General features: G+C 44.3%; 2 protein-coding genes across 3 annotated transcripts in view; one reads left to right on the top strand and one right to left on the bottom strand.

Moving 5' to 3' along the window:
- Positions 1-7,322: 7,322 nt before the first annotated feature.
- SmE (Small ribonucleoprotein particle protein SmE) lies at positions 7,323-14,245 on the bottom strand. Its single transcript, XM_089580430.1, has 5 exons — positions 14,066-14,245; positions 13,720-13,746; positions 12,084-12,146; positions 9,922-10,000; positions 7,323-7,524 (listed from the first exon to the last, which is right to left on the bottom strand). Exons 1-5 carry the CDS (start codon positions 14,120-14,122, stop codon positions 7,466-7,468), a joined length of 285 nt encoding a protein of 94 aa, XP_089436556.1. The 5' UTR covers positions 14,123-14,245; the 3' UTR covers positions 7,323-7,465.
- A 167-nt stretch (positions 14,246-14,412) lies between these two features.
- The window catches only part of LOC149351149 (lipid scramblase CLPTM1L), a 43,435-nt gene continuing 40,485 nt past the window's right edge, over positions 14,413-17,362 (top strand). The window contains exons 1-3 of one of the 2 annotated variants that reach the window (XM_089580429.1): positions 14,413-14,577; positions 14,821-14,902; positions 15,603-15,795. In XM_089580429.1, the coding sequence (XP_089436555.1) occupies positions 15,643-15,795 (153 nt within the window). In that variant the 5' untranslated portion in view covers positions 14,413-14,577; positions 14,821-14,902; positions 15,603-15,642. The remainder of the gene's footprint in view (positions 14,578-14,820; positions 14,903-15,602; positions 15,796-17,362) is intronic. The other variant, XM_089580428.1, reaches the window with a different exon arrangement.

The following is a 17,362-nucleotide window of genomic DNA, read 5'->3' as shown; positions in this document are numbered from 1 at the left end:
ATCCAGCACGTGCTGAACTCAACGAGACACCCTCGCGCAAACGGTCAAGTTGAGAGGGTCAACCGAACCCTCGTTCCGACCATCATGACGACCATGGACGGAAACGACCAGCGAGAATGGGATGTTGGAGTGAAAAGTGTCGAAGCTTTTCTCAACACGTCCTACAACAAGAGTACCGGAAGGACTCCGTTCGAGGTGCTGTACGGCTACAACCCGAAATTTCACGACGGAGCGCTGCGTGAGATTGCAGAGACAGAAGATAATGTCGCCTGGACAGATCCAGAGCAACTTCAAGCTGAAGTGCGATCAAGAATACTGGACTCTCAGGCAAAGTACAAGACAAGATTCGACATGCGTCACTGCAGCGGGGACGCGCTCGGGGTCGGCGACGTAGTCGTCATGCGGTGTGTTCCCGAGCACACCGGCGAACCGACAAAGACGCAGCCTCGCTACGAGGGGCCACTTGTCGTGACCGAAGTCAAGCCAAACGACACCTATGGAGTCGCGGCACTGAAGGGGACACGAAGCAGACACTACGCCACGACGGCTCACATCAGTTCGCTGAAAACGTGGTCCACCTCGTACGATGACGCTGAAGACATTGAGGAGCCTTCGGACGAAAGCGAGGGCGCTTCTGATGCCAGAATGGCCGATTGTTAGCGAATCTCCCGATGCGCGGCGAACACGGACAGCGGAAAAAGCGCAGTCGTCCGACAACACTGGGCGACGGGGCGACCAGCAACCCTGGGGAGGAAGCCGAAAGGAGGAGACGCAAGATGGACGCTGGACCGTACGCACCTATGTAATCACTCTTAGCCAACCTTGTTATTAAACAGTTCAAAAAAGTAAAAAGGCATCCTGCCGTTAATTCGCGCCCGAACACGAAGATAAAGCTTATAATATGCACGTTATGTTTCACGTCACTTAGTCCTGTGTCGTCATAAGAGAATCCCAAGTTTGAATCTGTGCGGCGGGAAAAACTTTTTCAACTTGGAATCCAAATTTCTTAGAAATAAATGCATTTTTCTCTACCGGCCAAGTGGCAACAAAGCCATGAAATGCCGAACTATCGGATTTCGCTTTAAAAAAATATTAATAGAGCTCTCCTCACTGTCCCTTTAAGAACGACGATAGGGTAACCTCCCCAAATGACGGAGCAACACAGGACAACACAATAGAGAACAGCTTAGAACTGACGAGTCTTAAATGGAAAAAGGCAGAAACAAATATTCCTAAATTCCCATCCGCAGGAACAGAAGAAATTCCACTCAATCTGATTAATGAACTTGGCCCAAGAAGCAAGGAAATGCTGATAAAAGCATTGTAGATAGTCAAAAAATAAGCAAATTCCACACAGCTGGAGACAAAGTAAAATGAATTTGATTTTATAAAGAAAGGAGATAAGATGAACATAAAATCCTTCAGGCTGATTACGATAACGTTATATATAGGCTGGCAATGCAGGCGATGAAATTAAAAATGTGGTCACAGGTAGAAAGTAATAAGTTAATCAGAGAAGTTCAGAAGGGGTAGGTGCTTAGATGATGGCCTGTTCATGCTTACCCAATGCACAGAAATAGCTAAGGTGGAAAACAGACCTCTGTATTTAACCTTCCTGGACATAAGCAGTATATAAGACGTGAACAGGGAACTCCTGTGAAACATCAAAAGATGAAGGTATCGGTCATGAGGTAATTGATTTTATACAGGAAATATACAGAGATAATAAAGTTGAAATTACATGGGAAAGGATAAAAAGTACAACTGTAGAGGTACACACAGGATTAAGGCAAAGTTTTCCTTTATCACCGCTGCTTTCATGCTTTATTCGATAAATATGAAAAGGCTAGAAGGAACTAATCTGAGTTATAATCTGTCGTACAGATTAGACGGAAAGGTCGTTGAGCAAAGGCTCCCGGGTTTAATGTATGCGAACGATATTGTACTGTTATAAGATAGCCAGGAAGATTTGAAAACTCTGGTTAATTGTTACGGAGACAAAGGAGACGCTCTAGGTTTCAGTTTTAGTGCAACTAAGTCAGGTATGATGATTTTCAATGATACAACTGATCAGGTGCTTACAATACAAGGCCATGAAATACCCGGAGTGGCCGAATACAAATATCTCAGGATATGGGTAAACAAAGGGCAGATATACACGAAAAAGCACACAGTCTCTTAAGGCGAAAGGGCGAAGAGATGCCGGGATAATGAAACATAGGTCATTATGGGAGTTCAACAAATATGAAGTAATGAAAGGAATTTGGAAAGGAATAATGGTGCCGGGGCTTACTTTTGGGAATGCGATTCTGTGCATAAAGGGACTATGCAATAAACTGAGATTATGTAATGCAGACGAGAGATAGGTATTCCATTACTCGTCACCCCGGAGCAAGAATTTTTGAGCTAGCATCAATAATAACGAAGATATAGACAATTAAAAATTATGCTCCTCCTTTCCCCCCTCAACTCCTACACGCGGGGCACCAGAAAAAAAGTAAAGAAAACAGCTCTGGGACTGGGCCTCGCCCATGAATACATCATTCGCTGACGTTCAGTTTGAGACTTCCGGTTGTCGCACCCAGCACTTGGTTTGCAGCAGACAACACAGCAAGGCACATTCATCTCTGGTGGACGAAAAAGACACCGTGAGTGGCTCTGGACCTTCCGACCGAAAGAGGCGGCAGAGGTAAATTGAAACCATATGCGCGAAGGCAATGCCCTGGCTCGCGCTTCCCCGAAGGGTCGCGCGACGGCACGAGCAGACAATTTTCACGGCTACCGGAAGTGTGCCCGTGACGTCATGGCTGCCGTGGCTCTAGCAAATGACAGCATGTGGTGGCCTGCTGACGTAATGGGGCTAGTGACATCTATTTTCACAATTTTAGTTTCAAAATCAGTCACTACGAACACACCAATCAGCCCGCGAATTTCAAAAATACGGTTTTTAAAAATTCATAATAAATTGCCAGCTCAGTTTCGAAGACTCATACTTGCTGGGAATGCTTCTTAGCATCATTTCTAAACACTGAAAACATTTACAAGCGACTTTTTATTCGTAGCATAGTCCCTGAAAGGGCACAAGTTCAGTCAAGATTAGAAGTAAATCAGACAGCTGTTGGAAAATTAGCATTAGGTGCCCACGGCAAAACCACAAACGAGGCAGTACAGGGGGATATGGGCTGGGCATCGTTCGAAGCACGGGAAGCTCAGAGTAAAATACTATACGAAGAACACCTGAGGAAATTGGACGATAACAGGTGGGATGCTAAGGTATTTCAATACTCATATAGAAAGAGTGTTGATTCACAATGGCGTGAAAGAACTAGGAAACTAACCAGTAAGTATGCCGGACAAAAGGACGGAGAAAGAAAGAGCATTAAACGACAGGTTAAAAAAGTGGAAGGTAAAAATTGGGTCAATACAATGGAAAAGAAGCATAGCGTAGAACTACAGTCGGGCCCATTTATAACAATACTGGTTATAACAATATACTGGATATAACAATGGTCAGTCGTGGCACCGTCAGCTTTACCATGTGTTCTATGGTAAAATAAACTGCTTATAACAATGCTCTCAAGGCATACTATTGGTTATAACAATGAAATCTGGTAATTGAGTGTCAACCATTATAGAAAAAAAAATACAAGGAAATGCTACAACCACACCAGCAAAACCACGCTTACAACACAAAAGCGTGCGCTTGTGGGACCAACCAATGGACTGAGCTGGCGCAGCGACGCCACGAAAGCAAAAGAACCCGTGACCACGCACTCAGAAACGATGCTACCAGGCGTGCCGAGGATGCTTGCGTGTCGCAAATACACAGGCAGGAGAAATGACGGATGCATTCCCTTGATCAAAAGACCCATGCAGAGAAGAAAGTAGGGAGCATGGTAGGGAGCCTTGGTGGAGCAGTCCATTATTAACGTTTCTGAGGGGTGCACCGCTCACAGAAAAAAATGCGCAGACACGTTTTCCTTTGTTTTTACACTCTGAGCTACGGCTGACACCGGCAGCGCGTACATTGCCCCATCTTCCCCTGTTCTTCGCTAACTTCCACACGCTCCCAGCTTCACAAATTTCACGCGTCCCAGGGGCAGGAGTCGTCACGTCAGGCGAGCTGCTGCATTGGCTATGCTCGCCATGCGTACTCCCAATCAGTCGGTGCAGTGCGCGTGCGTGCAGCCAGCGTGGTTTTCCTCTTGTCAGCTGTCACCGCACCCTTGGTTCTGCATGCTTCTTGAATTTCCCTTAAGAATCACTTCCAGAAAGCCAGCTTGATCCCTGTGATGTGGAGGTGCGCGAAGCTCCCGCCGGTGCATGCAGTGATGGCGGTGCTTTGGTCATCGGTGAATGGTAAACATTTTTACGGACCCCTTAAGTTCGAATTAACGAGCTTGTACAGGCATTAGAACAATCAAACCCCTCCGAGTATTTACTGTCAATAAATGCTATGAAGTTTGTCATCTTTTCTTTTTTTCGGCACAACCCTGTTATAACAATTATTGGTTATCACAATGGTATTTCCATGGCACTTGAATATTGTTACAAGTGGGCTTGACTGTATATCGATAATGGAAAAGGCAGATCAGGAAGGAATCTTTCTATGAGAATTCAAGAGGCAGTGCCCTACTCTTTGAAGCTAGGTCAGGGTGCCTTAGAATGCGCAGCTATAAAAAGAAATTTAACAAGGAAGATGACACACGTGCTGTGTATAGTAAATCAATTGAACACCTCATGCTCAAATGTGATGGTATCCATCTGGATGGCGAGGCAGGCACAGTCACTCTTCCTGAGTACATCCGTCCCCGAGGAGGGAGCATCCGGTGACAGCCTAAGATGTAAAAGGGAGAGAGTCGGTCCCCCCCCCCCCCCCTGTGATCACGCCACGCGATAGCATGCGGTGATATCTAGCCTCGCAGCGTGCGAACCAGCGCGGCAGACTGACTGTAGCTACAATCAACCTCCCTGCTGTAGACACCCACGCCACGGGAACTAGAACATACCAACACCAAAACATAAGGACTGACTAGGAGAGCGAAAAATGGGGGAGGGAGCAGCTTCACAAGCACTTGGCTTGCGAAGGCTGTCCACTTGGTGTCGCGCTCCCTCCTCAGTTTTTTTTTCCTCCATGGTTGTGGCTCTTTCTAATAACGTGGCTTTTTTGTCTTTTCTGATGCGAATGTGAAGTACCGAGTCAAGCAGCGGAGGGAAAGTGTGATACTGGCTGCGAGCAGAGCCTTGCTAAGGAACGATCTTGGGAGACTCTTGATGACAAATAAGTGTGTCGTCGGCTCCTCGATGAGCACATGCTTAGCCGGGCTCAGCTTGAGGTCGCAACAAAGGTACAGAGCACTGTAAAGAATGGGCGGCTGCTGGTGAGTACACGCACTTCTCATAAGCCCCTCCATGCCCATTAGTGGCGCTGCAGTGGAAGTTAGCAAAAAGCGATAGGAAGATTGCTGGCTCAGAAGCAGAAAGGTGACATAAGGGTTTATGGGTTTACAAGGTTTTAACGTCCCAAAGCGACTCAGGATATGAGGGACACCGTAGTGAAGGGCTCCGGAAATTTCGACCACCTGGGGTTCTTTAACGTGCACTGACATCGCACAGTACACGGGCCTCTAGAATTTCTCCTCCAAAGAAATTCCAGCCACCGCGGCCGGGATCGAACCCGCGTCTTTTGGGTCAGCAGCCGAGCACCATAGCCGCTGAGCCACCGCGGCGGCAGTTACACAAAAATAATGAAAACAAAGCTTAGCATGGCGGCAACTGCTACTACCCCATATTAAAACAGTTACACAAAAATAAACAAAACAAAGCTTAGCATGGTGGCAACTGCCACTACCCCATTTTACAACACAGTTACACAAAAATAATGAAAACAAAACTTAGCATGGCGGCAACTGCTACTACCCCATATTAAAACAGTTACACAAAAATAAACAAAACAAAGCTTCGCATGGTGGCAACTGCCACTACCCCGTTTTACAACACAGTTACACAAAAATAAACAAAACAAAGCTTAGCATGGTGACAACCGCCATTGCCCCGTTTTACAACACAGCTAACATGGCGAGAAAGCTCCAAATCTATTTTTGTTTCGTTCCAGACGTTTGTGTTACGTTTCGGGCAGTTGAAGACGGTAGCAGTGCAGCATGAGCTCCCATTAGGCTTGAGCTCTCCAGAATCGAGAGCGTGTCTCAAAAACTGGGCTGAATTGCAGCTGAAACTTTATCATCGAAGCAAGGTAAGTCATAGCGAGAAGCAACAATACGAGTAGTGTCCGGTAAACATGCCGCCCGGAATCGCAAGGACTGCTGAATCAGCTGAAGCTAGCGGCTCTCGCTTGGAAGGACGCCGCCATGTGTTCACGCTAAGGGCGCAAAAGACGCAACTGCCGCAACGCTAACTTCTGCAAACTGCGTGCGTACAGTAATGCTATTTCTCCATTAGCGTCCTGCGCATGTGCACTTTGGACTCGCTATTTCGCTGTGCACGCAATTACGCAAAGCCCGAAATACTAAAACTCTCCAATACCACTTCTGATAAACATACTACTGCTTGCACATTGTGGGGGTCCCATGAACAACTCATGCTACAGTTCCCGACCATAATGACCACAAAGTGGGCAAAACTTCATAACTTCAAATAATTAAGCTTCAAACTGCATACCTAACCTGTGAAGAAGTTTTTTTTACTTGCCCTGCTCTACGCTGTACAGCATACCTCCATTAGATGACCCCTCTTGAAATGACTTGCGTGGCCTCACCTTGAGAATAGACAAAAACCGAAAGCCTGAGGAAATGTAGAACTTCAACACTATCAACAGCTTTGCTGACAAGGACAACAACATTTTTAATAATCATCAATAACACTGTTGATTGTGTCAGCATTGTCGTACATTTCCTCACAAGTTTTGTCTATTTTGGTGCTGATGCCACACAAGCCATGCACCAATTGCCTGACATCAAACCAATCATGAAATGACCCGATTCTTTCACCTGAGCACACAAATGAAAAAGACATTTTGAAATATAAACACACCAATATGCAAGTCGCATGCTTCAGCATTTCAGGGCTAAGTGCAAGACTGTGTGCAAGGCTTAGACTGAACTAGTTCAAAAGAATACTGAATGACAACAGCCCAACGTGGATATATTCAAAACACACTCATATGCAGCAGCCATGCAGCAGCAAAAAAAAAAAAAAAAAAAGCTACGAGCTTTCAATGTTAGCAGTGAAGTACGGTCAACAATGAACACAGCCTCACAAGGCTTGTCACTAGGGATTGAAACGAGCTCAAAAGACATGTGCTGTACACGGTTGCAATGGATTTAATCAAATTTGATGGGGTGACACAATTAAATATCCTAAACTGGAGACAGTAAGGACATAACAAAAGATGCAGAATAAAACAAAAACAAATGTCCAGTAGCAAGTACAACAACTTGCTAACATTTCACATGCTTTGTGTACTCATAATTAGAGTAATATTTTCTCCTTTCAGAAGGATCCGCCCTAGAAGATAAGAAAAAAAAATTATGTACATCACTGCATGCCTCTTTCAAAAACAGGTAACATGCTAATTCAGCCATTTCATATTGGACAGTAATTATCGTTGGGCAAATTGACATTAAAAAATGTTAAAAAACAATTATACCAACTGCACAGATGCTCCAATGTCATTCAAAAATGATTAACATTAGTGTCCAACATCACTGACTGGCCACTACACAGGGTTATTTGCTGTCATTAAGTTTGAGTTTGCACACATTTGAGTTTGAACTGAATGCTTACTCTCCACCCTGAGCCAGCAGTGAAAACAAACACTTCATAATCATAAACTGTACTCCATAAAAGAATAAGTCATTTCAGACATTTCATAACACCCATGTTACTTATGGCAAAAAGCTGCCCATATTGCAGGCTCTTGAGTCTGAACAGCCCACAGGCACTGCCATGCGAGTTGTCCACTTTCCTTTCTTTCACAGCTGCTTCGAAGCAGTTATAGCGTTCGCTCAATACTGAGCACATTTGTTATGGCTCTGCCTGCTAAGCAGAGGCCTTCATCTCATAAATGTCAGTCCCAAACAATTTTTAGCTGCTTCATGCTGCTACCCTCATCCACCATGTTATTTGTTTACACTTAACCAATTCATGCTTCAATTGTTTTGGTGAAGGACAGGTGCTGCTGATGTAGCAATTTGAATTATTTCTTGAATATATAAACACATGCATAATTTAACAACATTAGATTATAGTTTCAGACACTCTGCATGTACTACACATTATATTTTACCTGTCATATTTCTAACCTGACTGCCACGACTGTCAACTTCAAAAAATTTTTTTTTTACAGAGTAGCACTAAAAGAGGGCAAATGACATTCATGTTCCAAGGTTCATTTCCTTTGAATGAAATTTATTTTTATTGAAAAGGGAATAATTAACTGGACTAATTTATATATCAATTGATCAATATAAGAAACTATTTCACATAAAGTTCAATACATCTGGGATTGATTGCAGTAGTGAAGTCCAACACAGCTCTGGGAAAAATCTGTGCAGTGCAAGCTCTGATATGCTACAGCCGGATACAACGTAAGTCTGCAGTGAAGCTCCGCCCATATTCAAGGCCGCTGCACAGAATTCCTCTATGACAAAAAAGTAGTCCATTCTTAAAACTTCTTTGTTACCTAAACAAGAAGCTGAACAGAAGGAAAAAAATAAGCTCTAGTATTTTGATATCTGGCTTCTTAATAAATATGAACATTAAAAAAAATGGCTGAGGCTTAACTTGGTTAAGCCTGGAGAATGCGAAGCATCATCGTGTCGCGTAATTTGGAGGCGCACAACCACAGCGACGGCGCGAGGTGGGCCCCCGTTTCTCCAGTGTCGTGACGTCATCGTGTCACGTGGTGTGACGTCATGTATCACGTGATTTGGAGGTGCACAACCACAGCGACGGCGCGAGGTGGGCCCCCGTTTCTCCACTGTCGTGACGTCATCGTGTCACGTGGTGTGACGTCATGTATCACGTGATTTGGAGGCGCACAACCACAGCGACGGCGCGAGGTGGGCCCCGTTTCTGCACTGTCGTGACGTCATGTATCACGTGATTTGGAGGCGCACAACCACAGCGACGGCACGAGGTGGGCCCCCGTTTCTCCACTGTCGTGGCGTCATCGTGTCACGTGGTGTGACGTCATGTATCACGTGATTTGGAGGTGCACAACCACAGCGACGGCGCGAGGTGGGCCCCCGTTTCTCCACTGCCGTGACGTCATCGTGTCACGTGGTGTGACGTCACGTAACACGTGATTTGGAGGCGCATAACCACGGAGAAGGGCTGAAGTGGTAGCTAAAGTAGTATGCTTCGCATAAAAGATTTCATTTAATACTGTGATTGGCTAGCAGAGTAATACAGGACGCTGTGGACCGTGGCCCAGTGTTAACAACAGCTGTTTTCTTATGTTGTCTCCTCCTATAAGCAGCCAGCCAAGCTAACCTCGCCACAGCGGCAACAGATGCTAAGGAAATGGCGCACGAGTTTGTGCAGAGTAGAATAAGAAAGTGGCGGGTGTATCTTTGTTATCTGCAAAAGGCTCCTTGAAGACGGAGTGAACAGCACCAAAGAAGTGCCTACTATACAAGTCACATGTAGCAGCCAGTGCATGGTGAAATGGTGGTATGGGGTGCAGCATGAAGATGGGCATGATTGGTGCATAAGTCCAATCTTTGTGCTCACATTTCAATAAGAAAGCCACAGCACAAGACAGAGACAAAAACTAAAGGGTCTGAAGCACTCCTTCACTTGCCATATTTTTGGAAGTGTCCCCACAGTACCAATTTTCTTTAGGTGTTCCTTCTGATTTTTTTTAATACACCTCAAACCAACATTCCCCCGAGTACTTACCAACTTGTTTCCGTTGTTTTGTCTTGGTGTAAATTTCCTCTGCATCATCCAACACCAGGTTCATGTATTCATCAAAGCCCTGAAAGGAAGAGCATTTAAACTGCCTTATTCAACATAATACTCTGACACAACATGCCACCAGTGAACTAAGCATCTCAAGACCAATGGTGCATCATGCTTGGCTTGAAACATTATTATTAGACCCTGCTACCCGAACCGGAGGGCAGGGGACTACAGCAGCACACAACTAGTGTAACCTTCACTTTCTGCAATGACAGTGGGCTTGCAAGCATGCTAAAATAGGAAGAATGAATCAGGCAAATGATAAACAGCACAGCACACGTCCTGTGCAGAGACGCGAGTGGACCAGAACAAGAATCTAAATAGCTCATTTTTTTGTGTGCGTGTGTGTACGAAAACAAACGCTGCATAAAAAATCACATGTGCAAAAAACAGATGACTCACAGGAAGATACATCATTCCATGCTAATTCTGCCATTCACCTAAGAACCAGAATGATGGACCAATAAAACACTTTTTGGCCTTTCCAGTCACAGCTGTGCCATTTTTGCAAGACTGACTGTTTCTGGCCATTCTTCTGTACTGTCACCAACGATGCACGCGAAAACGTGGGCTGCCTGCGAGCGCTGCCGTCCTTGCTTCGCGTTCTAACTTGTGCGACAGAACCACACATTTTATCATTCTAAAGATGAATGGGATTCAGAGATAGCCACCTGGCTCACAGAGTGCATGCGCGTAACCTTGGCAGTTTCAACCAAGCATCTGCAGTAGCACAGATAGAACTGCAGGCGACGGACTGCATCGTTACTAAAACCCAACGTGAGAAGGCAGACGGTTCCGGATGGCCACCACGCCCTCAGACCTTACTTTTACAAAACACACCCAAACGATTGCAAGGAAAATGGCAAACAGCCCACAAACGTGCCAAAAAAGCTCATAGAAATGTACTAGACCAAGATAAAATTCAACATGGTGCCTACCACACCACGAGATTAGCACCAGATACATTTCAAAGGCTGCGCTGTTTGAGCAAAAAGAGACATGTTAGAGACAAAAACAGATGTTAAGCGCAGTCCCTAACATGCCCCATTTGCCCAATGACAATATTAAAACGAGCCCAACCCCAAGCACTTCTTAATGTATCCATTCAGTTGTAAAAACAATTTTCGGACTCCACTTATTTCGAGAAACTGGCCAGAAACATGCAATAGTCCTGGATAAAAGCTGGCAATTCGTCACTGAAGCAGTAAACAGTCCAAATTTTGAAGAGCAAAAAACTTTTCTGGAAGCTGCAGTTGCACTGGCTCCGTCCAATAACCAGCACGTGCAAGCAATAATGGTAAAATTATGGTTTACCTATATATAATCCAGTGAGTTACCCATTTTTGTTTTTTTTTCAGTAGAAAATACCGTATTTACTTGCGTAATTTACGCCCTCGCATAATTTGCGCACCTCAAGTTTTTACACTTTTACTGGCATATTTTGTGCTCTTTGCTGTGCCAGACCACCAGCATGTACGCAGGAGCATGCAGGCAGGCTTAGGAAGATAGGTGTGGCCACATCGCTGTGCGTGGCTGCAAAAGGCGTGAGTGGCGAGGGCACAAATTGTGCGCCATTTTTTACCAAGCTCACTTGTGCTGGTGGTCACTTTGCCAGATGAACAGTTGCGCACGTGCCCAAATCCGAAACTATTGAACCACCCATGAGGGCACGGAGAGGGCGCCGTTTTATCGCCAGTTATTTCGTTTCTGATAATAAGCAATATGCTTTGTCTTCAGCTGCAAGTCAGCGCCGCGTCTTGTCTCATTTCCCCTCATCCATGTGCAGGTGCGCTGTTTCAGCATTATTATGTGATACCAACTTGCCGATCAGCCTGTGTTGTTGCCCAATATCACAATGATCTAACTACAACTTTTAATCCCTACATGTATTAAATTATTGCAAAATCATTTTTCAGCAACTACCACAAAAGGTTGCGTACCTAATACACCACCTCCAAGTAAAAGGGAAATGGCACAACAGAATGCAGTTTATGCTGCAGAATCTAGTTGTATAAAATGCCTCGTTTCAACATAAATCACTTTTTTTGTAACACGCCTCCCACATGACTCCATGACATTTGAAAATGTGCCTCACTCACAATAATGTGGCCTTCAATCCTCAAGGCAACGTTCTCATACAGCCAAACTTGGATCCGTGCTCTCTGTAAGCAAAACAGTTAACACCGTTAGAATGACAATGTAACAAAAAAGAAAGAAACAAATTGTACACTTTTCATCCCCCTTTGCCACAAAACTGTGGTAATAGCTGTACCATACCCACTGAGAGTATCTACTGCAAGGCCTACATGAATCCCGTAACCAGATGGGACACAATCTCGAAAGCGCCTACCAGACAGCAGGCGGGATTTTTTTTTAAAAAGACCACAGACATCTCATCTTAGTTAAGTTTTCTTCTCTGCAATGATGCATAAGGTATTAGAACAGATGCATCACCATCTGGTACTCACTTACCACTTAAATGATTTAGAATTGAATTTTTTTTTTTCATGTTGTTTTGGCTTCATTGAGCGAACAATGGCTGTGACACGTAAGAATTGGTTTGGTTTTGTGGGGTTTAACGTCCCAAAGCGACTAAGGCTATGAGAGACGCCGTAGTGAAGGGCTCCGGAAATTTCGACCACCTGGGGTTCTTTAACGTGCACTGACATCGCACAGTACACGGGCCTCTAGAATTTCTCCCCCAAAGAAATTCTAGCCGCCGCGGCCGGGATCGAACCCGCGTCTTTTGGGTCAGCAGCCGAGCACCATAGCCACTGAGCCACCGCGGCGGCACTCACGTAAGAATTGTTTAGATCATATGACGCATGAAAAAAATTGCAATATAGCTGCTGATATGTCATTTGTTGCCATTTCAGCTCTTGAAGCAGGCTGCTTAAGCGTTGTAGTGAATTAAAAATATGTATGAGCAATTATACTGCAGTACCTATCAGGCACTAAGACAAATAGCCAGGCCTGTTGGTTCGTTAACACCTGGAAATTCAGGGCAACATGAGGTTAGGATGGAGGAAAAAGACACGAGAACTGACTATCAAAAAATGGTGTAGGTAGTCAGCACTCGTCACGTCTTCTTTTTTTGTCCTTGTCTTGTGTGTCGCACTGAGCCCCAAGACGTTCGAACACATTTTTCCCACCAAACAACACGTAGCGATGTCAACGTTTAGTTGTCTCCCCACTTCAAATGTGGTGACCAAACAACACATAGCGATGTCAATGTTTAGTTGTCTCCCCACTTCAAACGTGGCGCCAGCTCCACAATACAAGCACCATGTTTTAAATATATGGGCTTCTATGGAATTGCATTAAAACGTTTTTGCGGGCCAGTTGATTCTATAGCATCATGAAGCGAACAGCGCGATCCAAGACAGACATCGTACGACAAAGAAACAGACGGCCACAGCGCAAGGTATCCTGGATTGCTCTGTTCACTTCCTGGTGCTTCTGTGGAAGCTATGCTACCACACTGCATCTACCTTGGGTTGCCTTTCATGAAGTTCCTCACAGTACATCTCAAACTGGAAATGGTAAGCAAGCATGGTGACCATGCATGGCATGCATGCCTTAGCGTGACAAGGCTAGCAGCTTTCTCAAGCTGCCTGTAACCCTGTAATAACCCAAGGCAATGAACGCCCGCTGTCGACCACACCATGTGCCGTCGTACTGATGATATACACAATAAGTGCAATCTCAAGTAAACAGTCTCAACATGATACTCACGTTTTGCAGATATCTGAAGATCAGGTTCTGAAACAAAACTGTCAAGGAAAAAGAAACCGCTCGCTGCACGAAAGATATGCGCACCCTCGAAAACACGTAACATTGTCCCCTCAGGAAACAGTAAATAGACAGGCTTTGTTCAAGACGTATTACGCAATATGAACTAAAAAAACAGATGCGAGCTTTTGAGTGGGTCTGCGCTCAATAAATAATGGTTGTTACGTTGCGCTTCATGAAGATTTCGCCGGGTTTCCGCTCAAGAGACAATGGGAATGGGCAAAGCCGGTAAACGCTAGAACACGGTGCGCTAGAACATGCGCTTTGTCTTCAAACAGTGAAAGGATACAATAGGCTGCACCATAACCTTTTGGACTTTCTGTCCTGGACCTCCTTTGAACGACATTTTGGCTAATATTTAAGCAAAAATTCCTGCAAAAGAAAAAATCTACACGCAATCGCCACGAGCCGAACGCTAGACAAATGCCCACCAACGCCAACTTTGCGATTCGGAGTGCTCTCGATGCCCATAGCCGTTGATGACACTTACGAGTTCTATGGAAACATGCCTAAATTTTTTGGCAGTGTGTGCCAAATAAATGTTGTCAGAAGCAAGTATTTTGTTGATATTAAATAATCTTTTGCTATACGTTAGGGCACAAAGACAAATTTAATTTCTTTGTCCAGTTTGTTCGAGCAGCGGCCGAATCAGAAAAATGGCGTCGCCGGCAATGCATAATATTGTTCCGCCGCTGCCAGGTGTTCCGAACGTGTACAAAGCCGCGAACCACTAATAGCACTGCATAGGTGTTCTGTTCATTGCTTTAATTAAATGGAATAGCAACCAGAGGCGATTTATCGGTATGTAGTGCACCTTCTGCGGCACATTTCGTTGAGCATGACGTCCAAAACAGCTTCTCAAGCGCATCGCGAAGGCCTTTGGCTGCAAAACACAACTGTAAGCAGCTATGTGCTGCGTGTATTCCTAACGGGAGCGCCGAATTTCATTCTCTGTTTCTTTGCTGAGTGTAGCTTGCGTGGCAAGAATAACGCACGTATAGTTAAGTTTGTTTAGCCGTCGCCCTTTAGTGTTCTCCCTTACAGCGCACGGACGCGGCCTATTTTGAACTGCTATACCGGCCTGTTGGTGTAATGACGTGGTGATAAGTAGTAGTTACGCAGTCCCGTAAGTTGACTTTCAGTTTTTATCGCATCATCCATTGCCTTCATATCAGACGCATTGGCTTTTATTCCCTGGTTCGTTGCTATTCCTGACTAGTTCGCTGCCGCTCTCAACCACTATATTGCAAAGTAAATCAATTTTCCGGAATTGTGCAAAGAAAAATGAAAAACTAAACTGCCAGACCATGAAAAAAATCAAATAACCCCCGGCCGTTGATGTACCTGGAATCTATTGACTGATTTAGCAAATCTGCAGGAATAGTTATGATGTGCTAGCCCGAATGTGCAGATGCATATGCCATAAGCATTTTCGCTACTCTTGGAATGATACTGAGCATCGCAGTACACACTGCACTGCACCATCAAACATGCCTTCTTATTGGGTGGAATAGTTAAAAATGAAACTGTGTGTGACTTGCCATGTACAGTTTCCTTGGATTTCATTTTGTCTTGGGATAGATTTTAGTGTTAGCCCATTCAGCTGAATGAATTCACCACTGTGGTTTTTGTACAGCACTTTCGAAAATTTTTTGATATAAGGCCACATGGAGATTGCTGGAGTGCCATTAAGAAGTGCTCAGTGCGAAATTAATATCGGATTAAACAGGTTTTGAAAGCATTCCATGTGTTTTCCTCATATTTTGATGTGACACAAGTTCTGATTTACATATTCAGACTGATTTTCACTTCTCTTTCCTTTTCAGCTGGTTCACTTGAAAGATAGTGAAACAAGCATCTGCAAGCATGAAGTTTTCATGGACTGTAGGCTTGAGTGGCGTATTTCTAGCCTACATCCTGCACTCTATGTGGACACTCTACACATTGTACTACCCAAAGCGCTGTGATAAAAACGAGTTGTGCATCAGGCCTACATGGAGCACCGAATCACGATTTCAAGTGAGGCTCACTACAACTACCGTCCTTATGGGTGAATTTTGCATTCTTTGGAAACACCCTACTCACCTCTGTCATGCAGCTCTGTGCAGTCTGCAAAAAAGAGTACACACCCACAAAAGACTCCACTTTATGTCAGCATAGCAGTATTATGTATTTTAAGTGGTTTTGGTGCTGTTCATTTTTTTTTTTTTTCATTCTTCTCCTGTCTTAGTTTTTTGAGGAAAATAGCAGAGCAATAGATTAACTTTGGTTACAGAAGTCTTCTTTTCTACACAACTATGTTGTCCCACTTAGTTTTTTATTGGTGGCGTATTAGGGTAAAAGGGAGGTTCATAGCTGTGGTCTTTGCTTTTTATAACTTGAAATGGCAGGCGTGAAATTGTACCTGAAGGTTTTATAAGTGACAACACAGACTTTTGTAAAGGTATACAAATTGTGCTTAATATGTGGTAAACATTAAAATATAATGAAATAAAACAGCGCAAGGAACAGGACAAAACACGAAGGAGCAAAACACAGACACGGGCGCTGACTAACTACTGAAATTTTATTTCGATGCAGGACACATATGTAAGGTACAAAGAGGGGGGTTGTGTTTTGCTCCTTCGTGTTTCGTCCCGTTCCTTGCGCTGTTTTATTTCATTATGCAATACCATCTAGTCCGGCATCTTGCACTTCTGAATGAAAATATAACTGCAGTGAATAATTTGGTGCTTTTTTATAGTTGCAGCTTGAAATTGTTGATGCTCTATTTGCCTTGATTAGCTATTTCTGATGGAGACGGCTATACGCAGCAAACCTGTAGCTACATCCCAGCAGGATTGCTTCCAAGATTTCTGTTCCGTGTTTTTCTTTTCTTCCTTATTTTGGAGCCAACCTTTTAATGCAGAGTGGTTTAACTTGCTTAGTTTGTGGAAATGACAGCCACAGACAGGAGGGTAAGGTGTGATTGAGGCGTGTTTCTTTTGTTGGGTATTAAATATTGTTTCATATTGTGAATGTTTACTTTTGATGTCGGGGAACTTAGATTTGATGCATGGTGGTTTTCAGGACAGGGTTAATTAGAGAGACATAGGAGAGGCCTTTGCCCTGCAGTGGGCGTAGTCAGGCTGATGATGATAATGGTTTTCACAACAAAAAAAAAAACTAATGGGGGAAGGAAAGTTTCTTGAAAATGATCTCTATTGCATTCTGTGATCTTCACTGATAGCATCTTGTAATGATGATGATTAATTTTTATGATGCAAGGGGAGCTTTTGGCCGAGTAGCGCCATGGCACAATGTGTTTCACTCTACTCAAAGTGGTGTCATAGACCTATTTTCCGAGCATTTCACCTCGGATAAGTGGAGCACCAGGCCAGAGGGAAGGCTATCTTATAATAAAGCACCTTGTGCTGTATGCTTGTTGAGCTACAGTGACTTGCATTATTAACTCAGCAAGTGATGTGAACAGAAATGAGACGGCCACATCTTGAGCTACCCTTTTGTGCTTTGAAGAAACACCCACTGCCTGCGCTTTACCTAGCGAATTCATTTGAGCTGTTTGCTCCCACTGTTCTTGCTGTGG

This window comes from Amblyomma mixtum, chromosome 3 (genome assembly GCF_055824585.1).
Source record: "Amblyomma mixtum isolate Tamu chromosome 3, ASM5582458v1, whole genome shotgun sequence".
NCBI lineage: Eukaryota > Metazoa > Arthropoda > Arachnida > Ixodida > Ixodidae > Amblyomma > Amblyomma mixtum.
This window is presented reverse-complemented; position numbering and strand designations above follow the sequence as displayed.